Source organism: Zonotrichia albicollis, chromosome 5 (genome assembly GCF_047830755.1).
Source record: "Zonotrichia albicollis isolate bZonAlb1 chromosome 5, bZonAlb1.hap1, whole genome shotgun sequence".
Taxonomy (NCBI): domain Eukaryota; kingdom Metazoa; phylum Chordata; class Aves; order Passeriformes; family Passerellidae; genus Zonotrichia; species Zonotrichia albicollis.
In genome coordinates, this window is record NC_133823.1 from 54,861,373 (window position 1) to 54,880,752 (window position 19,380).

General features: G+C 41.3%; 1 protein-coding gene across 2 annotated transcripts in view; it reads right to left on the minus strand.

Annotated features, from left to right (window-relative positions):
• Positions 1-15,801, minus strand: part of BOD1L1 (biorientation of chromosomes in cell division 1 like 1) — a 36,848-nt gene extending 21,047 nt beyond the window's left edge. For both annotated transcript variants that reach the window (XM_014265615.3, XM_026792133.2), the window contains exons 1-10: positions 15,162-15,801; positions 14,640-14,764; positions 13,200-13,390; positions 11,415-12,014; positions 10,800-10,946; positions 9,328-9,491; positions 8,375-8,498; positions 7,879-8,023; positions 7,167-7,242; positions 165-6,279 (exon numbers count right to left, since the gene is read on the minus strand). In XM_014265615.3, the coding sequence (XP_014121090.2) occupies positions 165-6,279; positions 7,167-7,242; positions 7,879-8,023; positions 8,375-8,498; positions 9,328-9,491; positions 10,800-10,946; positions 11,415-12,014; positions 13,200-13,390; positions 14,640-14,764; positions 15,162-15,356 (7,882 nt within the window). In that variant the 5' untranslated portion in view covers positions 15,357-15,801. The remainder of the gene's footprint in view (positions 1-164; positions 6,280-7,166; positions 7,243-7,878; positions 8,024-8,374; positions 8,499-9,327; positions 9,492-10,799; positions 10,947-11,414; positions 12,015-13,199; positions 13,391-14,639; positions 14,765-15,161) is intronic.
• Positions 15,802-19,380: the final 3,579 nt, after the last annotated feature.

Here is a 19,380-nt window from a genome sequence, read left to right on the forward strand (position 1 = left end):
ATGCTTATTTATTTGTCACCAACTCTTAAGTGTATTAACAGCCATTCTGCAACTAACAAAGAAGTGGGGTATATTTGAACAGTATAAGTTATTCCTAACTATAATGTTCATTTATTTATGACAACTTATGAACTGAAGAATTAAAAACAAAAATAAATGCTCACCTGAATTAAAGGTTGCATTACTTTTCTGAACAGTAACTTCAGTGCCAGTATCACCTGTTTTGACCAAGCTGGTTTTGTCATCACTGTCACATAGCTTTTCTACAGGCAATGAAGTGAGGTCCCTTTTCTTCCCTAGCTTTGCTTCTGTTGTTACTTCACCATGGTTGGTGTTCACAGTCACTTCATTTGCAGAAACTAAGGAAAGAGCCTGTGTCTTAGGCAGGGAAGTCCTTACTTCAGGTGAGTCACTTTCTTGAAGTACATTTGAATTTAATTGATAGTTTACATTTTTTACAGCTTCACTCTCTTTCGCTGCTTCTGAAATCGTACTGGAGAGTTCCGATGCGTCGTCCTCGTGCAAAACATCTTCTGCTTGCTCATCATCCCCACCTGCCTCTGGGGAAGGACTCTCAGCAGTCTCTGTAGTAATCTCCACACAAAGGGCCTCATCTACACTCATGAGGTTCACTGCATTTTCATCTGCTTCTGTGATTTCACTGTCTACTGTGGCCTGAGATGCTGCTGATTCTGTCGTCACCCCACTCTCACGTGTCTCATTCTCTCTCCCAATAACAAGCAAAGAATTCTCGCTTTTTTCTTGGCCTGTAGTTGAAAACATGCATTCAATCTGGTTAGCAGTATCAAAAATTTCTTCACTTTTGTCTTTCACTTCTGTGCTCTCAGCAGGAAGTTGATTTTCTTCAATGACTGTGAAGGTAAAGAGACTATCACATTCTTCCATTGTGCTCAGAGTGATCACTGCCCCCTCCTCCTTATTTTCTACATTTGAAGCAGTGTGTTGATCTTCACTGTCAGTTGCAACTCTTAGCACAGGAGCTCCACATTCTCCCACAATAATCACAGAACCTTTGTTTTTCCCATCTGCATTGAAAGCAGTTAGTCCAAACTGTTCATCTACAGTTGCAGTGGTCTCCACTACTCTACATTCCTCTGATGCATTTGGAGAGAGAATGGCACCTTCATCTCCTGCTACGATGAGCTGACTTTCAGCTTGTGGTGCTGCACTGATCAAGACTATCTCACATTCTTCTGTCATGCTTGTAGTGATCATAGCAGCTTCGTATCTTCCTTCTGTTTCTGAAGCAGTGAGTTTGTTTTCATCTTGCACAGCTACACTAGACATAGGAGATTCAAAACATTCTGCTGAACTTGTAGAGATCATTAATGTTTCATTCTTTGACTCCGTGTCTGAGGTATGTTGAATCACCTCTTCCGTGACTTCACTTGACATTAGGATTACTTGTTCTTCCACAACACTTGTGGAGATCATGGCACACTCATCCTTTTCTTCCTTCCCACTAGCAGTTGGGTGACTTCCATCATCACCATTATCATCTCCTCCTGTGCTGGATTCACTAGGCATGGGAACCTCATACACCTCCACGTCTACGGAAACCATGGTATTCTCATTTATTTCTTCTGTTTTCACTGAGGGGATCTGACCATCATATTCAATAGCTGCACTTGACATAGGAGCCTCAAATTCCTCCACAATACTGGTGGAAATCATAGCACACTCATCTTTCTCCTGCTTACTGCTGGAAGTATTCACACACTCTTTAAACTCTGTAGCTGTGCTGGGCATAGGCACTGTGTCTTCAGAGTCTATTAAGATCATAGAGTTTTCCCCACTTTCATTTACTCTTGCAACAGCAAGTGGACCCTCTTCAGCATCTGTGGCTGAATGTAAAGCAGCATCTTCCACTGTGCTGGTAGAGATTACATCACCTTTTACCTTTACTTCTCTGTCAGCAGGAGTAAGAGAAGCCTCATCCTTTGGAACTGCACTACTTATAGAGGCATCAAGTCCTCTGCTGTCAAAGAAAGTCATGGCATTCTCATGTTTATCTTCAGCACCAAACTGTGTCTTATCTTGCATGGCCATAGCACTAGTCATGGGACCCTCACATTCCCCAGCATCTGAGGGAAGCAAGGTACCTTCATGCTTTTCTGTTTGTGCAGCTAAGGCACCCTCATCTGCAGCACTTGCACTGGTCACACTGCTTTCAACAATGCCTTTATCACTTCTGCCGTCTGTGCCACAATTAGCTTCTTTCTCTGCGCTTGTCATGCTGTCGACAGTAAGCTTATTTGTATCTGTGCCAGCCACTCCTGACTCAGCTTCCATTTGTTCAGCAACTATGCAGATAATGGAACTTTCACCTTCTTCTGCACTGATACAAATCAGTGCACTTTCACTTTCCACTCCTGTACAAGTAGAAGCATGCTCATTTTCTTCATTTCCTCTTCCTGTACTGCTCACAATGTCCTCACCTTCTTCATCCTCTTCTTTTGAGCCTGTACTAGTCACAAAACCTTCATCATCGCACAGACCTACACTGACTGTAGTGGTACTGGTTTCTTCCTTTGCCCTTGTACTGTCCATTAGACTTTCACATTTTTCAGTTTCTAAACAAACTACGAATCCCTCATTGCTGTCTTCTATCCCTGTGCAGACTGCTGAAATTTCAGCATCATCCTCTGGGGTTATGCCTGTGCTGGTCACTGCACTTTCACCATTTACAATATCCTCAGATTTGTCACCGCTAGTTCCAGCTGTGGCACTGTTGTCTGTGACCACTGCAACACATGCACCAGTTACGGTACTTTCTCCTTGGGTATCTGTACCAGTCACGGAGCACACAATGAAGTTATGACCTCTTTCTTCTGCACCTGTGCAAGTCACAGTACTTTCATGTTCTTTTACTTGGCCAGCTGTAACATTGCCCCTAAATTCACCTGAATTATCACCACTGGTTGACCCTTCACCTGTTTCTGTCCCTGCACTAGTTACAGCTCCGTCGCTCTCCATTTCACCTAAGCAGGACACAGAGCTTTCCAATTTGCCTGTATCTACACAAGTTGAGGTCTTTGGCTTTTCTTCAGAGCCTGCACTAGTAACAGCATCATCTTTTTCTTCTGTTCCAGCACTATTTACACTGTCTTCAATTTCCACTCCACTTGGGTTCACTAAATCCTTACCACCTTCTTCTGCATCAACCATGGTACAGTCACCATTTGCTTCTCCTTCTGTACTTGTTAGGAAGCTTTCACTTTCTGCTAATCCTTCAGTGACAACACTGCCACCACCTTCTTCGGCTGCTGCAACAGTACAGTCACCAACATCTGCTCCTGTGACAGAACTGCAGTCCTCACTACGTTTTACCCATATGCCTGTTGTGAAACCTTCATCAGCCTCTATGCTTGTGCAGATTACTGTCACTTCACCTTCTTCTGAGCAAGTGGTTGTAGCATCACCGTCCTTTCCAGAATGTGATGTACCCTCAGCTCCTTCTCCTCCTGTACTAGTTGCCATTGCAGTGCTCTCAGTGATCTTTTCTGTGCTAGTTCCTATTGCACTGGCAGGAGTTTTTTGTAGGCTGCTATACAAAAAACTAAGCTTACTACTTCCTGCACTGGTACCTACAGCATTGCTTTCATTTTTGTCCATGCCAACCACATTAGTCCCTTCTTGCCCATTGGCTAAAACAGAGCCTTTGAAACTTTCCTCAGGAACTCCTTCAGGCACTAAAACGGAGGAAGACTGGATCATATTATCAGTGTTATGCACCTTATTCTTTTCCACACTATCCATTATTGTGCTTCTTTCTCCCTTTGTGGAAGGATCTATATTCAAGCACTCTCTTCCTTTTCTTCTTGTAAGTTCTTTTGTTGTTACACCTCCATGATCTTCAGTTTTGCCAGACATCAAGTTTCCCTCTTTTTTTTTTAACTTCCTTTTTTGAGAGCCATCTGACTTTGCTGCTTCATTGCAATCTTCTCGCCTACACACCCCAGCTGTACTGTCTTCCCTGGCCTGTTCATCAGGCCGGGACACCTCATTCACTTTTCCCGTACTGTTTGCCACGATGGTATTATCACCATCTTTCATGACAGAGCTTGGCACTGCATGATCTTGCTCCATGTATACAACCTGTGCTGTATCACTCTTCATAAGGAAAGCATCTTCCAATAAGGAAGTCCCATCTGAATTGTGGCATTCTTTAGACACGGTACCTAAAGAATCTGTAGAATCTGACATATCCATATCTATGGACTTTGCATCAGCAGCATCTTCTCTTGAAGAATTAATTGCTAAAGGAACATCATCTGAATTAGAATTTATCACAGTTTTTAAATTCTTTGGTCTTCTGCTATCTTTTGAAGCCTGATCCTTACTGGATGCATTCTTTAAGATTCTACCACTTGTTTCATACACAGTACTTGTTTTGTAAGCCCCTTGTTTACTGGGACCTTGAGCCATGGAAGCTTTTTTGGACAAAGGGTCTAAGGCACCAACTTGTTTATTAGAAGTATCTTGTTCAACAGTTTTTTCAGCTGCAGGCAGAAACTGTGATTCACAAGCTACAGGATCCGCCAAGCTGTGTTTTAACTCCTTATTTGAAATAGAACGAGATACTTTTTGTTTTACTGCACACTTGGCATCTGTAGCATGGAGAGAGCTTTGAATGTTTTTTCCATCAATATTAGATGCTTCCTGTGCTTTTGTTTTTTTCAAATCAAGTTCAATCAGCTCTTCCTCATGACCAGCATGCAAGTCATCATTATTCATAGTTGCCTTTTGAGGGGCTGGAACCTGGCTGCTTTCAGTTGTGCTAGCTGATTGCTTTCCCTCCTTAAGTAAATCTTGGTTTGATATACTGCCTTTCCTATTTTCACAGGAGACTTTCTTGCTTTGTTTTTTATCCACTGCCATTGTGACATTAGATAATCTTTCATGCCCACTATCCATTTCTTTAGTATCTTTATCTTCCAATTTGATGCTCTCTTCCTTCTTCTTTATTTCCTTGTTGCTGTGCTTTAAGTTTCTGCTTTTATGACCTTCAGCAGAGAACCTTCTTTCTAGTCTGGAATTACTTAAGTCTTTATCGCCTCTGTACTTCTCTTTTACAGCCCCTTTTTCTCCAGAATGTAACTTAACTCTGTGACTAAAGTCTTTTTGTGATCCCTGAGTTGACTGTGGGCCACTTGCAAGCTGAAACTCAGCACCACTCTCCTCCAAACATTTATCTTCATTCCTGGATTTCTGCTGTTTATCTGAATCATTGTCTTCCATGCTCTTATCTTTGTCTAGCTTCTGTCCAGTGTCTTGTTTTGTTAATTCTTGTAATTCTGTTTCAGATGCTTTGAACTGTTTACTGTGACTCTTTGACTTGGACTTTAACAAAATCTTGTCTTCTGCAAGGCTCTTAGATCTTCGTCTGTCTTTATGAACACCATCTTCAAGTTTTACATTACTATCAGAGTTAGTTGATTCTATTTCACGTTTATCCTCTGAGTAGCTTTCACTCCTTCTGTGTGATGCTGAACCAGGTTGTTTTGAGGCACTTAGGGAATCCTTCTGTGGCTTAGAATCACTCAAGGACCTCTTGGTCTTGCATTCTGCTCTTGGTTTGTCTGTTGAGAGATGTCTGTCTTTTTTGTTTTCCTTCCGCAGCAATTCTTCAGCTTTTAAGGTTGATTCAGAAGGGTTTTTTCCATCTTTCCCTGTTACTGACACTTTCCGTTCACTTCGGTGTTTGCTTTTTCTTTCACTTTTGTCATCTGAGGAAACCTTTATTTGTTGATTATGTTTCTGGCCACCATCCTCTCCTTTCAAACTTCGCTCAAATGAATGAAGTTCAACATCTTCACCTGATTTGTGAATACCATCTCCTTTATATTTGTGCTTTAAAGGAAGCTTATCTTCTAAAGCAGTTCTTTCCTTTTCATTTTTATCTCTGTAAGACTTGGCTTCTTTTTTGGCAGAATTTCTCATATGTTGAATTTCTGTGTCAGTATCTTTTCTGGGATGTTTTTCATTCTTAGATATGGATTTCTGCTTCTGCGGTTCTTCAGTATTGACTTCTGCTTTATCCAGCTGTTTTTTTGGATCCCTTGTTTCACTGTCCTGCTGAGCTCCATCAGCATGAAGAGAAGTGGAAGTTTTTCTTTTATGTTCTTTTTCTGCTTTAGAATCACTTTTGCTTTCCTCAGCCAAATGCCCCCAATCCGAAAGTCTTCTAAGTTGTTTACAGACTTCATTTTTTCCATGATTGTGCTTCAATTCTTTGGAAGAATTTTTTTCAGAGGTCTACAAAAGAGATTTTTAAAGAATATATATAAGTACACATTACACAGTTCCCTCACTAACGTGCCTGAACAGAACTGACAAGCACAAATTCTTGAAAAAAAACCTTAATACACTAGGGAATACACTTAATATTGTAATAAAAATTCATTACAGCCAAGAAATGAAAATTGCCATTTTTCTTTCAGCTATCTGCTATAGTGGAAAAATTGAAAGCAGAAGAAGTTATCCTTAAGCTGTCTGAACTTCATTATTTTTTCTTCATAAGGTAATTTTTCTAAAATGACTTCAAAAGGTTTTTGAATAGACAATCACAATTTCAAGTACTCTGTAAGCTACCTTAAATAGCTATTATGCTGTCTGGTAAAACAAAACTGTAACTAAAAATCTGAAACTGAACAACACATCAAAACTTAAAGATACATGTAGACTTCTACTTGAACTTCCACACCACCTTTTTTAATTTAAACAATTTTATTCATAAAATTCTCACCATAAAAATTTTCTTTCCTTTTGTGGTGGAGCACAGTCAGTTTTCCTTTCACTTTCCAGTGAGAAGTTAAAACAGACCAAGCTCAAGTCTTTGCATATAAAAGACACTGCTCTTTTTAAAAACCCAGCATGCTTCATAGATTAGGGCTCAAACTGCATCTCAGATTCTACTACAACATGCATCAGCACTGAATACACAGACCACATTTCAGTGGCTATTGCAATTCAGAAAACCTTACTACAGTGATGTCAGATCACTAAAACAACTGAAGGAACACGCAGGGAAAAACTTATGAGTGAGAACGAATGTAACTATATGCAGTTTGGTGTGGACATATGAAAGAGTACCATCAGAATTAAAGGGAAGACTGGAAGATTTATACCTAAGAGACACATACCTCATTTGTCTTTTGCATTTCTTTAGAATCTTCTTCAGATGGCTCATTTTTCTTTCTGCAGCTATCTTCGGCATGCCTGAAACAGGTATTTGGACAATTTAACAAAGAACAATCGGTACCAGCCTAACATTGCTTTGCAAACTTTCTGCATTCAAAGCTGAATGCGAGAGAAATGCCCACTAAAAATACAGAAACAGAGCATGATCACCAAACTTCTGACTAACGCACCCAGGCTTTTTTCTCTTATAAAATTATATATATCAGCTTCAAAGTACCCTGAATACCAGTGCTTTTAAGCAGTATTAGGATGACATTACTACTGTTGTTGTCCTAATATGGGTAAAAGTCCTCCTTGCCCCATATCTACCTATATGTAGACAGTTATGTACAAATGTACATATCTACATGAAACATCTATCTAAAGATGAAGCAAACTTGACTTGCCTATTAGACTCACAAACATGTAAGAGCTCTCCATTCTCATGTCTTTATTACCATTCTGTGAAAAACCACAAAGACCATTACTGAGCTGCAACATATTTAATCAGTTGTAATTTTTATGCTAGGATTTCATGCTTATTAGCAACAATATTATGTAAATATTTAAAGAAAAAATTGTTTAAATGGATAAGGCTAAGTAGAAAAGAACCTTTCCAATCTGCAAAAATGAATGTTCAAAACATTAAGTCCTTTTGAGCAAATATGTAAATACCTTGAATCTCTTTTTCTTTTTCTGCTCAGGGCCACTTTTTTTTCCAAAAATTTCTGTTCTTTAAGCACATCCTTAATGCTGGTACCAGCTGTTTTTGACTCTAGACTTTTTGATGAAGGTTCTTCTAATTGCAAGCCACTTTTTCCTAAAATAATACACAAATGGTGAAACACATACAAATCACTATATTAGAGTTTCAGCTATAAACATAGACAGAAAGCAGTACAGAGAGTACTAAGGCATAGCAGAGAATAGCAGTTAGGTGTTAATTAAGCTTAAGTAGTGCAATGGATATATGAAAAAGTGAAGAAGAAATTCTGTATTAATTCTTTGCATTATAATTTTTTCTGTTACATCACTGTTGAGATGTTGGGTTATTAAGGGAAGGAAATGACAATAGCCCTATATGACCACTATTCAAAGCTGAATGTTTTATTCTACGGAGGGTAAGCGAGAGCAGGGTGGTGTGGGCCACTCACAGCTTTTCCTCTCATACCTTTAACATTCTGATTTCCAGTTTTTAGGGATTTTGTCTTTTCTGCAGCCTTCTGTTTACGTTTTTCTTCAAGTCTCTCTCTGTTAATTCGTCTTCTGAGGAGTCTTTCCTCTTTTTCTTTGGCCTAGAGATACAGAACCAAGGTAAACGATTTATCATTAGGTTAAAGAGCATTCTTTGACTACAAATATAAGTCTAAACCCCCCAGAAAACAGAACACTGTAGCTTACGGAAAACTAAAACATTAATACACCTTAGAAAAAGTTAATGGAATCCTCTAATATTTTTGTGAAGGTAAATTAGCTGAGTTCCAGAATTTCCTTGCTGCTCAACACTGCAGACTGCAGCTATGCAACCTTCTCAAAGAATGTATTTTTTCTCTGATGTACATACAATATATACATATTTATTATAGGTATAAATATATGCATCTGGCCAACAGAGAAATCTAAAAGAACTGCTGCTCCCTCTTCTGTCTGCTGGCCCTTCTGCCACAGAACAGAGTGCACATGCTTAAATCTGTTTCCATTCTCAGCGACTGCAGACTTGCTACAAACTACTGATTTCATGGTCAGCAAGGACTACATTTGTTAAGTGCTGGGGTAATGAAGTAGCCTGCAGTACTTTACACAAAAAACCCTGCTGAAGGCAGGCTACAGGTAGATATGCTACTTTTTTCATCCATATTGTCGTAGTATTTTGTGTGGGGGGAAGGAGATAGAAGACTATCATTGCTTTCACTGCCAGAAGCCTTCTAACTGTAACCAGACTGTGCCATATTGACAGAAACCTGAAGAAAGGGCAGCTGTGGTATAAGGATTAAAAGAAAAATCCCTGAAGGGAGAAGAAACTGAAGATTCCCCCTTGCACAAACCATCACCAAACCAGCAGTGGAATTTCTGCTCTAAAAAGTTTTGGGGCAGGGACGTGAGCAGTAGCACAGGGGCACTCACAATGGACTGCCGGCGCTGCTCCACGGTTCGCTCATCGTCAGAGTCACTGAAGTACTTGGAGTAGAGGAACGGCTTGCGCACGTATGCGTGGCGCACGGGCTTGGCTCTCCCATCGCTCAGCTCCTGCGGCTTCGTCTTACTTTGGCTGCTTTTCTCCTCTTCATCTAAACAAAGGTTGGTCAGGGTAGAGTATATTGATAAATTAGGCCAGTGCTTTCAGCATAACTTTTGAGAAGGCAAAACTACTCAAAACATATCAACCATTATTTACTCTAAAACCACGAACAGTCAAATTAAATCCTTTTAGTATCAAAATATCACCAGATTATGAAAAATCAAAGTGCATTGATGTGTTTGTGTATATCATTCAGCCAAAAAATTGCACAACACAAGCCCATTAATAAACCAGGACGCAACAACTGGGCTTAGTCCTCTTGCCTCTAATCCCACTGCCCCTTTGCACGTAGTATTTAGTAGCTAGCTATGCATGAGAAGTCAATATAATTTCTGTTATGTATTAAATTCTAGCTCTCCCTACACCAAAAATACCAGTACAGTATTTTAGCACATAAAACTAGTCGGCCTACTGAAATACATGCAAAAAACACACTGTTGGTTACACACATCTAAGTATTAATCAAGTAAAAATAAATAAATCTATTCCAGTTTTATCAGTATTACTAGATATAGTGCAATACTGTACAAATTATTTGTATTTATCAAATGTACTTAAGGCTTGCCTTCATTTCATAAATATTTAGTCATAACTAACACAATCTGTCATGTTTCAAAGTAAGACCAAAGCCACAGAATACACAAGTGATTCAGTGCTTCTAAATTAGATTTTTAGAATATAACTTAGAAGCAGAAAAGGTAAGCTGTGAGCATACTTGAGAGAACTCATTCAGGTACTAAGGCATTCTGCATTAAGTTGGAAAGTTTTATTAACTACAGAAATGAAAAAGTCTGTACTACACAGGGAGAACACAAAAAGGCAACACAATCAGTGAAACGACTTGGTGTTTCTGAACTTTTAAAACTAGATCCATTCCTGTTCTTTCTACTGTGGCCAAGCTCCTGAACCCTAAAGCTCTAAACCCAATACGTCAGCTACAAAGTCAGCTACAACCACAAAGCACTCCAGTGTTACTCCAAACTCATGGCAGATGGGAGAGGAAGAAAGCCCACAGAACAGTGACATTCACCATTAAGTGCTTTTGTCACCTATGTAATACTGTAGCATAAAAAAGATTTACAATGTTTACAATATACTATATTATATGAATAAAAATATTAAAAAAAGTAAACCCACTACTCATCTTTTGCAACTGCACAAATATCATGCAGTTCACATTCAAAGCCTCTCCCATAGGTAGGTACAATATCGCAAACCCTCACATTTACAACATGTACACTCAACAAAAGCATTACATACTCCTTATTGCCAGTTAACAATGTAATTATATTACCACCTGATGTGATCTCCCCCTCTTCAGTACTGTCAGAAATTACAGGCTCCTCTTCGCTCTCCTCTTCAAAGGAAGAAAGGTCACTGGTGTGGACAGAGCTGACCGTGATGTCACTGAGTACATCCATATCTGAATCTATTAACATGTTTTCTTGCAAAGGAAAAAGTAAAAACAAAGAGCTGTAAGGCAGCACACTGAGTCTGTTAAACTTTTCCTACCAAAACATCAATTTTGTCACTGAAAACAAAACTATGTTAAGAATTAGAAATAAGAAAACAAAATTATAACACTGTAATGACATAACCAGGCTAACTCTGGTTTATTCAAAACAAAAATCACTGAGGCAGAACTATAAACTTTAAATGAGGACTAAAATTATTGAGAGAACTTGCCAAATTAAGATGACCAATCACATAGCTGAGAAATCAAAGGTCATCTGACTCCTAATTCAGCTACCTCAGTTCAGAGAGACAGATCAAATCCAATTGTCATTAGCAGACCACTTTGCCAGAACTAGCAGAAAACTTACATTCCAAATATACTGATTCAATTCCTGAATTAACTTAAAAACCTCACTCCTTATCCCTATTTTGAGGAAGAGCATTGCCCACACCATACCTTCTTTAGTGCTTTCAGTTGTTTTGTGTTTATTGCTATTTTTTTCTGGAACTAAGTGTTTCACTGGTTCCGACTCTTTTGCTTGCTTTTCTTCTTTTGACTTCATAGTATCATCACTTTTCTTTGAATGATCAGATTTCTTGTCAAGCTTTTCCTTCTTTTCTTTTCTTCTTTCACTTTTTTCACTGCTCTCTGATTTCTTGTCAGATTTATCCAATAATTTACTCTTCACATCTTCACTTTCCTGTGGAATATCTTTACTTGTAAACGTATTAGCATCCTTTGCTGAATTTTTTGTTTCTTCACTTTGGCAGGGAAGCTCATTTAAATCTTCACACTTTGCAAGTGTTTCAGCCCCTTCTCCAGAAAGGTCACAAATTGCTTTGTCTGGCAAGTCCTCTGCATTTCTCTCTTTATCAGTGCTACCATCCACACTCTGCTGAGATGAGAGTTTTTTTGCAACTTTGTCAATGTTCTTGGGATTGGAGGCCTCTGTTGAAGCCCTGGCAGCACTTGCTTCTTGATTAAGAGAAGTTATTGTTTCCAAAATAGACATTGCATCACTAGCTACATTAGCACTTGGAGTTGTAGCAGAGACACCTTGAATAGTAAGAAAGAAAAGATTTTTACTTCACCATAGTTTCCGTAATTCTGTTCTGATAGAGGGTTAAACATGTGAAAAGAAACAGAATAAGCACTCTCTACAAAATACATATACCTAACTATAATATTTGATTTATAACTATAATTTATAATATTATAAATTCTGCCTTGAGAGATTTTGGCTAAAAAAAAAAGAACTGAACAAAAATCTCCAAGATGTTGCATTCCTGCAGCAAACACCATACAATTACTAGAGACCCATTTTTCTCTGTGACACACCACAGTTCCTGAGCTCTGCCTAGAGAAAATGAGGATTGTCAACGTGAGGGACATCTGAGCACAGCCCTTGTTCAACTTCACCAGCATGACAAGTAGTATGATGACTGTGGCTAAAATACTACGTATATAATATATATTCCATGTATATATATGTATATACACTGCAAGAGAAAGGCAGTAGCTCACACCTCTAATATCTCCATAAATGTAATGGAAAATTGACTCAGCATATGGACTATATAACAACAGGATTATCAGAAATACCTTAGCACTCTTCTACCATTTTAGAACCAGCTCTGAACTTGGACAACTAGACTAGTACTATCTACTGCAGGTGACTTGTTAACCCATTTTAAAGGAAGTGGGCCTCACAGGAAAAAGGCATGGATTTAAATAAAGGTTACAAATAGATGGATGGCTGCAGAGCCTCTCAGAACAGGAAAGAATAGACAATTATCTGCAGGAGTGTTCAGAAATTAATACAGGTAATATGAGGACCTTAGCCATCCAAATTTTATGACACACAGCAACTGCACAGTTAACTATCTCCTAAAGAATTCTCTCATCTCTACTGACAGACAAAAAAGTTGCATCATTCTTCTCTTACAGTCTAGGTCTTATCTGATTCTCTAATACTGAGACCAACTCTTCTCCCCACAATAAACTGATCCCTCATAATCTCAAGCAGAAGTGAAAGAGTGACATGGTCATCACAGTGTGACATCTCTTGCGCTTTCTACCTTTACACATAGAGTAAGAGACAAATGTTCTGGCATGCTGCCTGGAGCTTAGCTTGCTAATACTGATACTAACAATGTTATGGCAACAGAAAACCTAGTCAAGGATTCTGCACTCCCAAACCCCATTCTTTTGTTAACAGACTACTCAGAAATAGCAGAATACCTTGTACTGTAACAGAAGCATCTGCTTTCTCCTCACTTGGAGACGTACTGGGGCCTGCCTCCTCTTTGTGATTTAATGTGGCTAAAAATTCATGGACAGCTTTTTCCACCTGAGGTCTGAATGTGTGGTTGATCTTTGGGTCCACAACCTGAGAAATAATTCTGTCAATTCCCGATTCCAACATTCCAGACCTGGAACAAAGTTACATAAATTAGTATGACAAATTAGTTTTTAATAACATATTAATGAAATATGATCATTTAGATGTGCTCCAATGAAGCACTAATGTTTTCTGAGCATTCTCACAGCTACGCATTTAGCCTGTGCCTTACTCGTAAGAAAAAATGTACTAGAGAAAAAAAACAATCCAAGCACACGGAACTAATCCAACAAGCAGCCTGTTGCTATATGATTAGTGGTCACACTTAAAAGTGTTATCTAACTGCAAAAAACATATTTTGGAAAAAATTTAGAAGAAACCTTGTATCACCAATTACCATAGCAAAAAAGAGATGAATTATAGACGGCATGAGGCATAAATAACTACTAAACTACTGGTCACTACCCTAAGTTACTCTCTGCCCAGTATAAGGTGGCAAGTTCTGCAGCTTTATAGAACACATTTAATCTTCACTAAGATAGAAAAGAAAACCCACAGCTATAAAGCTTATCTCTTTATAGCCCTTGTAGTCTTCTGTTGGACACATGCTACCTCTTGTTGTCATTGCTTCTTTAACAACAAAGAACAGTTGCTCTCCTCCCTACAAACCAAAGAGGCCTCAGTACAGGTTACCAATGGTACCACCACAGCACAAGTCATTAAGTTTGTCCCCAAATCCACGGTTTGACCCAATTTAATGGCCAAACTCTTTGGTACCCTGAAAAAATTTTTTAATGTCTCTTGTGAGTCTAAAATTTGAGAAGAAAGACTGGAGGAACCTTTGTGAAATAATGTAATACAGGTTAAACTGTCTGACATACTTTTAACATAACACCAGTTCTTAAAACCTCTTCTCTGTCCAGCCAGATTTAAATCCATTTTTCCATGTCATGACTTTAGCTTTATACTTTGCAGAGTTTAGTCTGTGGAATGTTTCTCCTTAGCTCTAAAAATGATAACTGCAATTTTATTAACATCTCCCTTAAAAGAAAAAGTAAAGGTAGCCTTTAGCTAGGGGGTTATATCTCAAGTCAAAATCGAGGTCCCCTCCCTGCATAAACTTGGATCAGATCAAAGAACATCTGCAGTCTCATTCTGACTAATACTGATGGAGAGTTACTACCCCCAGCAGTAACTTTTTAAACGCTGAGAGAGGAAAATAACCCAACTTCTTCAAAAGTATCTCTGAAGAAAGCAACCCACTTTACATTGACCCAGACCCTCTGTCACCTATCACAGCACACAGGCATGTTCACAGAAATCCCAGAGCTATAACTTACTTGAGAACCTGCTGTCTAATGTTATTTCTCAGCTGGTTCTTGTTGAGATGAGGGCTCCAGGTATGAGTTGCCAAGTGGTTGGAAACAAAGTTGTCAACGCGCTGTCTCAAATTCTGGTAGGCAGGCTAGAAAGCAACAGCAGAGATGTTGGACAGGGAGCATCATGAAAGCGGCTGGTTATCCTCCCGGAGGCCAGGCTGGTACAGCGGGAGCCCCGGTCGGACCCCCGGTGCTGTGCGGGCGCAGCCGCTGCCCTGCGGCGTTCAGCGCGTTAAACGCTGCCCGGCCGGAGCCCGCGCGAACCGGCTGTGTGTGACCGTGCGTGCCCGGCCGGCCAGCCGCGCTCCCCGCGCAACACGGGGCTCCGGCTCTCCCCCGACCGCGAGCGGAGCCGGAGCCCCACGCGGGCCCAGCGGCCGCTCCGCCCCGCCGAGCGCGCTGCCCCGGACGGGGCCCGTCCCCGACCGGCCACAGCCCCGGGCGCTGGGACCCCCGCAAGCCTCCGGTCCCGCCCGCCCGCACCTTGGTGTCCACGTCGGCCAAGCAGTCGCGGCGGAACTGGTCGAAGAGCCCCTGGCTCTTGAGGTGGTTAACGATCATGGACACCAGCTCGGGCTCGGCCGCGCCGCCCCCTGCGCCGGCCCCGGCCCCCGGCAGCGGCGGCGGCTGCTGAGGGGGCGGCGGCGGGGGCGGCGGGGGCTGGGGGTTGGTGGCCATGGGGGCAGCGGGGCGGCGGCTGCTGCCGGCGGTGCCGGCTGGGCCCCGGGACGGGGCTGCTCAGCGAGCAGCGGCGGCGCTGACCCCGGAAGCGGAAGGGGACGGCGGGAGGAAGCGGCGCGGGGGAAGGCGGAGGCGCCGCCGCCGAAAGCGGCGCCATCGGCGCGGGACGAGCACTGGCGGGGCCGCGCGCAGCCGCCGCGGGCCCTGCACAGGGGCAGAGGGGGCGGAGCCGCTCGCGGCCCCCGGGCCGGTGCGACCCCGACCGGCCGGGCTGAGGGGGGAGAGGAGCGGCCGCGGCGCCGCTCGGCCTCCTCCCGCCGCGCCCACGGCCCCCCGCGTGGCGCGGCCGCCGCTGGGCGCTGCGGACACCGCGGACGCGCCCCTCTCCCCGGCCGCCCCGCGCCGCTGCCGCACTCCCGGTGGCGAGCCCCGGCCCCGCCCTGCGGCCCGCCCCTTCCTGCGCCCGCCGCCATCACCGTGCGGGCGGCGCCGCGCGCTTCCTCCCTCAGGGGCGGGGCGGGGCGGGGCCGCGCGGGGTCACCGGCGGCGGGGCGGGACCATCGGGATCATCGGGTCTGGGATCATCGGGTCCGGGTCCGGGTCCGGGTGCCGCTTGGGACGACTGGGGTCTGTTCCGGGGCACTGGCAGTGTAACAGGCACTGCCTCCGCTCCCGCCCCGTCCGGCCTCAGGAGCCGCCCGCACTCCTGGAGAAGGCGGCTGGAAGATGATGCTTAAAATACTTGAATTGAAACTTGCCACCTTTACACATCAGTGTATTCTGAAGTGCTCTTGTGAAAGAAATGTTTTCAACCCATTTCTTGTTTCCTGGTTACCTTCTTAGCAGTTGTTTTTCATGTGACAGTGTTACAGTCACAACTGTCCAATGTGCTGAGGCAACGAATATTAGATATTAGATATATATCCCAATACATTTCTCATACTAGATATTAGAAAACATTTTTCACTTTTCATATTTTGGGTGGTCAGGCGTTGCCATGAGTTGCCCAGCAAGGTGGTGGAGCTGCCATCCCTGGAATTGTTTGAGGCATCTTGACCTGGTGCTGTGTGATACAATTTAACCTGTAGCCCCTGCTATATGTGTCTACCAACTGGTTATAACTAAAGTTGCTTTTGCATTTTCTTTTAGGACAGTCTAACTTTTAAATATTTTGGCATATATTTAATACATTAAGTCTCAGTAAGTTTCATCATGTCTTCTAAGTAAAGTAGACAGCAGATGTAGTTCCAGATGCAGTTCCTAAACTTCAAGCAATATTTAAATTGCTGAGAAAATACTAAGATATGAGACAAACAGAAATGAAATGTATATGATATTGTGGGAACAAATTGTTATGTGACTTCAGGCTGGACAAGTATTTGAAAGAACAAGTCACAAAATTCAGGGAAGGTGCTTGTGGCTCAGAATCCCTGCTCTGTAGGGGACTGGGAAGATATTTTTTTCTTTCTGGCTCTAGGCTTGCTTTTTTTCCCTGAATATGAGAACTTCTCCAGGGCTGGGCAGGGCCATTTCAGCCATTGCTGTCACATCAGCAAGCCATGCAACTTGTGATTTCAGATTCACATATTTTTGTCTCATGTTTTGTCTCATTTTTGTCTAACTGGGGGCACAAATGGCATGATTTTCACCTGAAGCAGAAATAGGAATAAAATACTATGATGAATTTGGAAATACTGTTGCTTGTAGTAGCATAAATAAAAATAAAGCACTGGCAATAGCTCACTCCTTTTTAGACAATGTTGCAGAAATGTTATTCTGTGGATGCCTACTACAAGTGTCAAATTCCGAGTGGCCAAAGTGCCCAGCTGATTCTGAGTGTTCATAGATTTAAACTCTCTTGAGGTCAGTTTTATACCATAATTGATAAAAGTGGTAACTGAACTTGACAGGTTAGTTGATGTTTTCTGGTTTCTGTTTTTCAGTGAAACACTTTGTGTGGTTTTTTCCTCAAAACTTCGTTCATGATGAGTATGCTAATAATGAATCTAAATTTATGAAGTAATTGAAATCCAGTTGACAGCTGGATTAAGAAAGTAAAAAAAAGAAGGTAAAAGTCCTTCACTTTGCATGGGAGTCAAGGATTAATCTGAACAAATTTGGTAGTGATAGGAGATGCCCTTCCTCTATGATGAACTCTATTGCAAAATTCTGTGCTCTGCAAAGATAAAGTACTGCTGTCAGTACTGAGCCTACAAAGGTGATGTTCCTCTTTAACCACTGTCATCTTTTATAGACAAGGCTACACAGAAAGGGGAGCTCTTTAGTAACATTTTGAGTTCTGTAGTAAAAATCATGACTTTTCAACAGGAATAACTGAAATGCCTGAGAAGATTCTTGGATAGTAAAAGCTCTAAAGCTGCCCAACAGCAACAAGAGATCTGTCCTGGATGAATTGCTCACTTCTTGTACATATGTGGTAACATGTCTGTGCCTTGCACCATCTGTGTTACCATCCATCTCTGAGGTTTATTATCTTTTAGTGTGTAGCTTATTGGTATGTTGTTTATTATGGCACGATAAACCCCAGAACTGTGGATGCTCAATTCATTTGTTGTATGAATGTGCATTGCCTGATGCATATTTCATTTTTGTTTCTCCCTGTGCATAAACAGTATACTTTTATGATTGTCTCTAGTTAGAGAAAGCCTCAGATTTTCTGGTGCTTACTGTTATGGAATTTTTCTAAAAAAAAGGCAAAATTATGCCTAGGAGCAGCACTAGTAATCACAATCTAGTGCACTGTGTTTTGGAGCAGCAGAGAAATGGTGCCAGCCTTGCTGAGGTTTTATGCTTCATCAATAACAGCATATGTGGCTCCAGCTGAGCTGCAGCATGAAATGCTGGAGTTGCAAGACTGAAATGTAGCCAAGGCACGGACTGTACCTTCAGCTGGGATGTGACTGCAGTGATGTCCATATCCTTACATGGGAATAGCTGCAGTAGATAAAATGTTATTGGACTGCCATAAATGGAGGATATGATTCTGCTATCCTTTTTTTTTTGGTATATAAGTAAAAGCATTTAGATAAACTTGTTTAATGGTGCATGCCTGAAGTGCTCTTTCCGGCTTTGTAACCATGTTTCCTTCCAGGTCTCAGTCATGTTTTTATTTGTTCAAACAGGTATATATATCTTTTATTTGGCTGGCTAGTAGGCCCTGTGTAAAATGTGAAGCTTGTGGCATAAGTGAATTATCTGTAGAACAGCAAATGTATATTCCTTCAATGGGAGGCTGCCTGTCCTGAGTGTTTTCCACAGGCAAGCCTTTGGCAAGTGCAGAAATGAAAACAGTGACTAGACAACACATTTTAAAGTGATGAAAGGAAATCTTTTATTTGGAATAGGCTGTCATGACCTTGTACTGACACTTCTAAAACTTTTTGGTCACTTCTAAAGAGGTTCCTTGAACAAAACTAAAACTACCATGAGACCCTGGTTCTCCCAGCAGGGAGAGCAGGATAATTGTTGTCAGTGATGATTAAGCTCAGCAGAGATGGACATTTGGTGGCTTCTCAAATTGGCAAGTTAAATAGATAGACTGAAGTTCTTTGTAAAAATACTGAAGTTTCATGTTCAGTAGCTAATATAACTGGTTGCTGGGAAGATTGTCTGGTTATAATTTGAGAAAAAGTTGAGAAGTCTTCTAAATCACATTTTATCGACCTGCATTTTTTAATACTTTTTATTGATATACAGAGACATTAACTCATTTTATTTTATGCAGCTTAACATGGTAGAAGCATTTAAAGTTACAGATCTGCATATAACTTTATCTGAAAAGTTAGGGTTATTTTTTCCAATTTCAGAACTTCAGTGTGACACCAAACTCACACATAATGTTTTGTAAAGTATATTATTTTGAAGTTACAGCTATGCCTCTTCTCAATTTTTCTTATTTTATGTCTCTGTCAATGCCAAGAAATTGAGTTTCTGGATGCCCAAGTTTTGTGAGATGAATAGAGCCTGTTTAGAGGGTGACATTTGAGAGCAAAAAAATATT